This window comes from Carcharhinus amblyrhynchos, chromosome 8 (genome assembly GCF_965287045.1).
Source record: "Carcharhinus amblyrhynchos chromosome 8, sCarAmb.v2.hapA, whole genome shotgun sequence".
Classification (NCBI taxonomy): domain Eukaryota; kingdom Metazoa; phylum Chordata; class Chondrichthyes; order Carcharhiniformes; family Carcharhinidae; genus Carcharhinus; species Carcharhinus amblyrhynchos.
This window is the reverse complement of record NC_137331.1, coordinates 36,357,680-36,366,467: the sequence shown is the minus strand read 5'-3', so window position 1 is coordinate 36,366,467 and position 8,788 is coordinate 36,357,680. Positions and strand designations below refer to the sequence as shown.

The 8,788-nt window shown below is 42.8% G+C and overlaps 1 protein-coding gene across 2 annotated transcripts; it reads right to left on the bottom strand.

Moving 5' to 3' along the window:
* Positions 1 to 490: 490 nt before the first annotated feature.
* txnl4a (thioredoxin-like 4A) lies at positions 491 to 8,393 on the bottom strand. 2 transcript variants are annotated; one of them, XM_080193887.1, is made up of 5 exons: positions 8,254 to 8,393; positions 5,916 to 6,106; positions 5,589 to 5,780; positions 4,964 to 5,067; positions 491 to 1,607 (listed from the first exon to the last, which is right to left on the bottom strand). In XM_080193887.1, exons 3-5 carry the CDS (start codon positions 5,739 to 5,741, stop codon positions 1,436 to 1,438), a joined length of 429 nt encoding a protein of 142 aa, XP_080050013.1. In that variant the 5' UTR covers positions 5,742 to 5,780; positions 5,916 to 6,106; positions 8,254 to 8,393; the 3' UTR covers positions 491 to 1,435. The 2 variants fall into 2 exon arrangements, with proteins under 2 accessions (XP_080050013.1, XP_080050012.1); XM_080193886.1 differs by lacking the exon at positions 5,916 to 6,106.
* Positions 8,394 to 8,788: the final 395 nt, after the last annotated feature.

The window sequence follows — 8,788 nt, the reverse complement described above, 5'->3', positions numbered from 1 at the left end:
CCAGCACGTCTTTTGGGCTGAGAGGGGAAATCGGAGCATGTGAAGGAAGCCCACATAGACATGGGGAGAACGTGCAGACTCTGCATAGACAGTGACCCAAACTGGGAATCGAACCCAGGTCCCTGGCGCTATGAGGCAGCACTGCTAACCGCTGTGCCATCGTGCTGCGCCACATAGATAACTGTTATAGACATTCCCTGAGATGTGAAGTGCATTTAAATAAAAGTATTAATTCACATACTTGACTGCAAAATTATATTTAGGTTTAAATGGTCTTGGGTGTTATTACTATTGCTTCTTTTTTATGAAGAAACTAAATTTTCTGTCTAGACATGGAATCATCCAATAATACTTACAAAAAGATCACATAACTTCAGAGGAAAAATTTGGTTCTATTCATTTCTAAGTGGTGTCCATGAAGTTAAACAAGATTACTTTGTGGGGATATATGCAACTTATGTTTGAGTAATAATACAAGATGGCATTACTGTTAATATGAAGATGTTTATAGTTTTGGCCTTTGTAAAGGTAACTTACATTGTGGCAGCAAAAAAAAATGTAAAGAGGAGTTGAGGCTCACAAACACAAGAAAGAATGCACTTGGTTGAAAAATTGTACAGTATTTACCATGTTTCAGTGGCAATAATCGCTTCAATTAAATCTAAATAATTGTTTTCCAAATTAACTGATTGGTACAGCCCAAACAAATAGCTTATCAGCTGCTCAGGCCATACCAGGATAAATCTCAAACTGCTCTCATATCACACCTTTTTAAAAGACAAAAGACCCTGCATTTTGAATGCAACGTTATGACAGACAGACGCATACACACATAATAAATATTATTTAAAAGTTAGATGTGTGGTCAGGAACAAACACAGTAAGCACCGATGCCCGTCAGCATTTGAAATAATTGCATTTTATAATTTTTTCCCGACATGGGCTGAAAATTTAGCCCATTACATGGCTTGTTTAAATAAAAATACAATACATATCCACTGTTAAGAAAGGAAGCACTGGCTTATACCTTTCCAATCAGAATGCTGACAAGAAACATTTTAAATAGACTTCTACCAGAATCAAAACAAAATAACCCAAGTCCAATCAAGTGTCACTTTGATTTTGAAGGGTGAACTAGAGTGGGTCGAATATTCCAACTATTGTACCAAAAATGTAATATTGCCAGATTCAGGGCACAGTGTAGAAGAGTCCTTTTTATAAAAAGAATAAATCAACAATTTCTATTTAGCTCAACATGAAGATATGGATTAAAAAAATCTCCACTTTCCATTCATAAATCCTGTAGCAGATACAAGGATGTCCAGCGCAGATGTATGAACGCAGATGCGATCCAAGGGTTGGGATTTTATGTACAACTGTGACACTTCCAGGATGGAGGTCGTAGGAAACGGATCAGCTGAACACCTATGACATCTCAGTATCTATATTTGGTGGAGTAGTCCTTTGGAGATACGACAAGACCCCTTCCCTTGCGGGCTCCTCGGTAAACTGTCTCAACAATGTCAATCATCTCCTGTTTGTCTTCCATCGGCCAATTAATCTTGTTATTGTTGCCAGTGCCCAAATCAATCATGATGTGCTTGTTTCTGGAAAGAACGAACGAACAATCATGGAAAGAAACATTAAAGGACTAAAACAGAACTTTCTGCTGTTCAACGTTCGAACTGAAAAACAAATGCTTGATAGTGTATCTTCCTTGAACTTGTCCATAATTGGTGCACGAGTGCTGATGACCCTTCACTGTCATGGGTCAAAATCCTGAACTCCCTCCCCAACAGCATAGTGGGTGTACCTACATCACACAGAATTCCAAGTTAACACTGCTGCCTCACAGCGCCATGGACCCGGGTTCCATTCCAGCCTCGGGTCACTGTCTGTGAAGTACTTATATGCTCTCCCTGTGTCTGTATGGATTTCCTCCTGGTGCTCCAGGTTTCCTCCCACAATCCAAAGATGTGTGGGTTAAGTGCACTGGCCATGCAAAATTACCCTTAGTGTTAGGGAGATTAGCAGGGAAAATGCATGGGGTTATGGGGATAGGGCCTGGGTGGGATTGTCATCAGTGCAGGTTCAATGGGCCAAATGGCCTCCTTTTGCACTGCAGGAATTCTATGACTCTACGGAGGCAGCTCGTCACCATCATACCGGTAATTAAGGATGGGCAATAACTGCATTAACAAATTTTAAATCTTGGGAAGGGAAAGTAAAAGTCACCAAGGAAAACAGAATTACAAATCAACTTATTGTATTACCTTTCAATAATTAGCCGGTCCAAAAGGGGCCAATCATTTTAAACTGTTCAAAAAATCAGCACTTGAGTTTTAAAAATCAATCTACTGAACATTAATAAAACTACAGTAATGCATAACAGTGAAAGACCACTTAAGATGGCAATGCTGTAACGCTATTTAACTGTTCATATAAACAACTAGCTTGGAACAGAAGAAATGAATGGAGAAAGAAATGCATATTAGCTCACAGAATGTCTCTCAAGTAAACATGACATTGAGTCAAAGAGAATCAGACACAGTGTCCCTTCATACAGATCAGCCATAAAATTTAACCAGTTTATTACCTGCTTCCTTCATGGACATGATATAGAGATGCCAGCGTTGGACTGGGGTGGGCATAGTAAGAAGTCTCACAACACCAGGTTACAGTCCAACAGGTTTATTTGGAATCACGAGCTTTCCGAGCGCTGCTCCGATGGAAGAGAAAAGGTGAGGTCCAGCCATTCCAAACTACAAGCTGTGTTAGCAGAACACAGCAAATAGTTTCAAGCATGCTCTGTACTGATTTTGTTCTCAAAGACAAAACCGGGGGGGAGGGGAATAACCAAAAATATACGCTTGGTTTAGGATCAGTATGTGCTGTGCACTCACCATACAAATGAAACATTAATGGAGCTGGCAGAGAGGCTTCACATCGTGTGATGCAAAACTGGAGTTACATTCCAATTTTTAAGGGTTGTTCTTGACGAATAATGTTTTTCTTAAAAAAAGTGATGAGCCCTTTAAGGATCACAATGGCTGATTTAGCAGAAATTCCCAAAGTGTTTTTGTGTTAAGAGTCCATTTGTAACTCTGAGTATTGAGTCCAGAATTCAAGGGCTGTAACAGATTAAGCACGTTGCAATGTAGCAGTACAATAGCAAGAGCACAGTGTACACTTTTGGTTTTAGTGAAAAATAATTCACAAGGAAATATTTCTATTAATCACAGAATAACATCATAGGAGGCCATTCACCCATTATGTCAGTGCTGGCTCTTTGCAATATCTCCAAGTTTAAGTTTATTTATTAGTGCTACAAGTAAACTTATATTAACGCTATAATGAAGTTACTGTGAAAATCCCCTAGTCGCCACACTCCGATGCCTGTTCAGTAAACTGAGGGAGAATTTAGCATGGTCAATGCACCTAACCAGCAAGTCTTTTGGACTGTGGGAGGAAACAGGAGCACCCGGACGAAACCCAGCAAGGATGGGGAGGACGTGCAGACTCCACACAGACAGTGACCCAAGCCGGGAATCAAACCCGGGTCCCTGGCGCTGTGAGGCTGCAGTGCTAATCACTGTGCCGTCGAGTTGATGTACTGGAGAAATAATTCCTATCCAAAATGAAATAGCATAAATGTTTAAATGGTTGCATGTTTGAAATCTTTCAATTACAAAGTAGCAGGTTCTGGAGAAAGTATGTGTGTGGAGTGAGATGAACTAATAGTTAGCAAGCACTCAGGCACTTAGTGTGTCACTCAGATTCGATGCAGGTGGCCACTATAAAAACCGATTGCTGCAAATTGGGAGAAATTCAGACCCTGTGGAAATGGAAATCCTCTAGTGATGTGGCTGGGGATATACATTAGCCAGGACATACAATAGATCTTCAATGCTGAGGATGGTGAAAGTGTCCAGTGCACCCAAAACTGTATCCATACTGTGATGGCCAATCTCAGGTCAGTTCCTCCAGCACTGATCTGCAGTTGGCTGCAAGTTATTCAGAATGTTCAGTGAGGAAGCAAGCTTGTCAAACTCTGAATAAGCGTGCCCAGGAACTTCCACACACTCAAAACAGTTAAGCGGCCTTTGTGCAAGTGTATTGTCCTGGGGGACTGAGATGCCTCAAGGGCACTTTATAACTCAGCTTGAAATTACGCTGGAGTTACATTATGTCCAGTGTCAATCTAAGATGATGGGAAACTGCTTTCTTAGGGAGTCTGCCCGTATTCTTTTAAATTTAGGAAGTGCATTATTCGGCTTTACAGCAAATGAAGAGTTAAATCAATGACAATATGGTATTATAGTCAGATGGTAATTTATGAAGAACAATGCAGGCAACATTACCATCCTGTATATACTATACAACTTTAATCCTGTCCATTCTATTACTAAAAATGCAAAATCACAATAAAATTTGACAATAGTTGTTACGGGCGTCATGGTGACAGTGGTTAGCACTGCTGCTTCACAGCGCCAGAGACCCGGGTTTGATTCCCGGCTTGGGTCACTGTGTGAAGTTTGTACGTTCTCCCTGTGTCTGCGTAGGTTTCTTCCCGGTTCCTTCACAGTCCGAAAGACGTGCGGGTTAGGTGCATTGGCTATGCTAAATTCTCCCTCAGTGTACCCGAACAGGCACTGGAGGGTGGTGACTAGGGGATTTTCACAGTAACTTCATTGCAGTGTTAATGTAAGCCTACTTGTGACACTTTAGGAAGTGCACGACTCGGCTGTACAGCAAATGAGGAGTTAAACCAATGATAATATGGTATTATAGTCAGATCGTAATTTATGAAGAACAACACAGGTAACATTACCATCATGTGCATATTGTACAACTTTGATCCTATCCATTCAATTACCAAAAATGCAAAAGCCTCATAAAATTTGATAAAGGTTGTTATTTTCTCCAGTTACACTAATTGCTTAAGAACTGTGATGACACATACCTGAAGAAAAACATAACAGTGCATGGATCATACAACTCGTACATCTTGTTGAAGTCTGGCACCTCCGTGATATCCACAAGATAGATTACAGCAAAGTTTTTCACCTAAAAAAAGCTTGATTATAGACTTTACTGGAATAAACTGTAGACAGGAACTAAAAACTGTACTACTTAAAGGGTCATAAAATGAAATATTTCATATGCATTTGAAGTTTACAAAGATCCCATAAATGCAAGAATATCATGATATATCAACACTTTTTTTAAACAAATAAAATTCTGCATCTATACACTAAATATTTTATTTGACATTCTTCACGATTTAAATTTGACACATCTTTGAATGTTACAACAGTGGGGAGAGGGCAGGAAAATGGTGGCGCATTGGTAATGCCATAGGCCTAATAATCCAAAGGGCCAGGTTCCGGGGACATGGGTTCAAATTACCCCACAACAGCTGGTGGAATTCAAATTCAATGAATAAAATCTGGAATTGAACCTTAGTTTCATGGCTGCTATCAAAAACCTGTCTAGTTCACTAAGTTGTTTTTTTTTCTCAGAAGTATGCAAGAAGTCCCCGGCGCCATCCTGAATCTTGCTACAATGAGGGGATTTCAAAGGCTTACCTTTTCAGCAATACTGTACAAGACCTCGTCCATCTTCATGCAAGTTGGATCCCAATCGTGACCAAAGCGAATGACAACGACGCGATCCTCCTCTGACAGAATGGCCTGGTCCACTTGCCAGCCATTGTGGAGATGCGGCAACATGTACGACATAACGACAAAGAGTTGGATAACCTCCGATACCTGTTGTTACTACAAAGAAGGACAATAATTAAATAACTTCTGAATCAGAAGGAAATTTCAGCTTGTGAATGAAGACTGTGTGTCATTAGATAGGGCAAATAAATCAATTCTAAAGACATGAGGGAAATAAATAGTTGTAAGCACCTTTAAGGAGCAGAATCATAACTGTGATCGTTGGTAGTCATGTAATTGCCAACTTGTATTTATTCAGCGGTAGCATAGTAAAATGGGACTACGATGGTTCACATGGATGCTATGAAGAACATTCTGACATATGGAGACGTCTAGGTATATGAATAAAACCTTGTTCAAAAGGGGCAAGTTTGAAGGAGCATCTTAAAGAAAGAAAGAGAGGTTAGAAGTTCTTTGATTGGAGGCCCAAAGCTTGTGGCAGGCTGAGCATTAGATTACTGGTAAGTGAGTGTTGCCTAAAAGCACATTTGTTGACTTCTCACCCCATTGCTAATGATCGAGAGTTGGTGCTACATTAGCAATTGGTTGGGTGGATTTATCCTGCCCCTTTAGTGAACAAAGCAAACATTGGAAATATTCCACACTGCTGGATAGCTGCTACTGTAGCTTTTCTGGGACAGCATTGCTGCCCTGGAGGCCAGTTCCCCAACATTACAGTAAGAATGTTGGCATGGCTCATAGCATTTCTCTGTGAAATTTGTGGAATGAGTCAAATTGACTGAAGACTCTCATCAATTTTTTTTTACAGATGCACTACAGAAAGCATCCTTTCCGGATGCACCATAACTCAGAATGGCTCCTGCTCTGACCGGATGCACCACAACTCAGTATGGCTCCTGCTCTGACTAAGACCGAAAGAAACTACAAAGAATACAAAACCTATCTTCCCTTCTTTTGCTAATCCCTGTTCAGACTTGCAACTTCAGTACCATCATCTTCAAATTTCTTCTTGATCTGACATCTGCAATCTTCTGCAGAAATAATATCCCATTACCTGCTCTTCTAAGCCTGCTGTGTATTTCCTTTTTCACGGAGTGATGAGAGCATTCAGAGTGGCACAATGGTTGGCACTGCTGCCTCACAGCGACAGGGCCCAGGTTCAATTCTGACCTTGGGTCACTATCTATGTGGAGTTTGCACATTCTTCCCATGTCTGCATGGGTTTCCTCTGGGAGCTCCAGTTTCCTCCCACAGTCCAAAGATGTGCAGGGTTAGGTGGATTGGCCATGATAAATTGCCACTTCGTGTCTAGGGACATTAACAGGATAAATACACGGGGTTGCAGGGATGAGGTATGGATGGAAATGGTTGTTGGTGCAGGCTTGATGGTCTGAATGGCTCCCTTCTGCACTGTAGAGTTTCTATGATTCATTCAGTTAACACACCTCTGCAATCTGGTAGTCTCCCAAAACTCTTCCACCTCGTTATACTTCTCCCCACTGGAATAGTGATCAGAGGTAATGCCTGGCACTCTCCCCCCATTTTGTTGGTATTTTTGGAGGCAGTACAGACAGCACCCATCAGCAGACTTGGCATTTTCTATGGCCAGCAAGAACCACCCAGACTGGAGTGGGCAATCCACACCCAAGGGATGATGGGAGGTGGGGGCAGGAAGATCAGGATATTGAATTTAATGATCAGCTATGATCAAAATAAATGGCAGAGTAGGCTCGAAGGGCCAAATGGTCTACTTCTGCTTCTATTTTCTATAATACCAATTTGATAAGTTACGTCCTTCTTTTTCAAAACTGGGGAAGGGCTGGACGGCACAGTCGCACAGTGGTTAGCACTGCTGCCTCAGAGTGCCAGGAACCCGGGTTCGATTTCCAGGCTTGTGTCACTGTCTGTGCGGAGTTTGCACGTTCATCGTGTCTGCGTGAGTTTCCTCCAGGTGCTCCGGTTTCCTCCCGCAGTCCAAAAGGCATGCTGGTTAGGTGCACATTGGCTGTGCTAAATTACCCCTTAGTGTCCCAGAATGTGTAGGTTAGAGAGATTAGCGGGGTAAATATGTAGGATTATGGGGATAGGGTCTGGTTGGGACTGTTGTTGGTGCAGACACAATGGGCCAAATGGCCTTGTTCTGCACTGTAGGGTTTCTAGGGGTGCCTATTTCTGTTTGATGACACGAAAGCGGTGGTGGTGGTGGCGGTGGTGGGGGGGTGGGGGTTGCTGCTGTATCTTATTCTCAAAGCTGACCATTGAATCAGGACTGATGATGAGGAATACAAATTGTTGTTTGAGTCCTCAGTGCCCTGGGGCACTGATGTAGCTCATGTAGTGCTGGAAGTCGCCTGTACACTGCTGCTGGGAGTAGATAAAAGAACTGAGAGGGTTTTTCGAAAAGCAAGCAATGATTTTGATCAGGTTTTTGGACAGTTAGCCTGATGTGTGTGTGGAGTGACACTGTGGGGGATGGTCAGAAAGCAGAGACAGCAACAAACATGCCACAAATACAAGAAAGGTAAAGCTTGCTGGAGAGACTGGAAATGAAGAGCTGGCCGGTGCTCACCTGGCTCTCTCTCGGACACGGATTACCGGGGGTTGACGCCGTCCCGGGACCCCCTGGACACACACCAAGCAGCAGCAACACCTCCCCCACCCTCCACCCCGGACTCCCGCTCCAGGGGTTCGAGCAACCAAGATGGCAGCCAGCGGCGCAGGCGCGGGATCCGCCGGGGAAATCTCGCGAGATGCCTCACTGCCGACCTCTGCTGGCAGAGGGGCGGACTGCACCCTTGCAACTCAGCTCCGGCTGTTACCAACCCTCCAGGATTGGCCTGGAGTCTCCAGCACTGGAAGGCCAATCTCCAGGGCACTGTTTCATTTATTTTTTTATTCATTAGTGTCACAACTTTATTAGTTTATTAGTGTCACAAGTAGGCTTACATTAACACTGTAATGAAGTTACTTTGAAAATCCCTCTAGTCGCCACAGTCCGGCACCTGTTCAGGTACGCTGAGGGAGAATTTACCATGGCCAATGCACCTAACCAGCACGTCTTTCAGACTGTGGGAGGAAACCGGAGCACCCGGAGGAAACCCACG

Coding starts and splice junctions, on each gene's coding strand:
- txnl4a (XM_080193887.1), bottom strand. CDS start 5,741: ATGTCGTACATGTTGCCGCATCTCCACAATGGCTGGCAAGTGGACCAG. Junction 5,068..5,588: donor TGTACAGTATTGCTGAAAAG/GTAAGCCTTTGA, acceptor AGCTTTTTTTAG/GTGAAAAACTTTGCTGTAAT. Junction 1,608..4,963: donor ACTGTTATGTTTTTCTTCAG/GTATGTGTCATC, acceptor CGTTCTTTCCAG/AAACAAGCACATCATGATTG.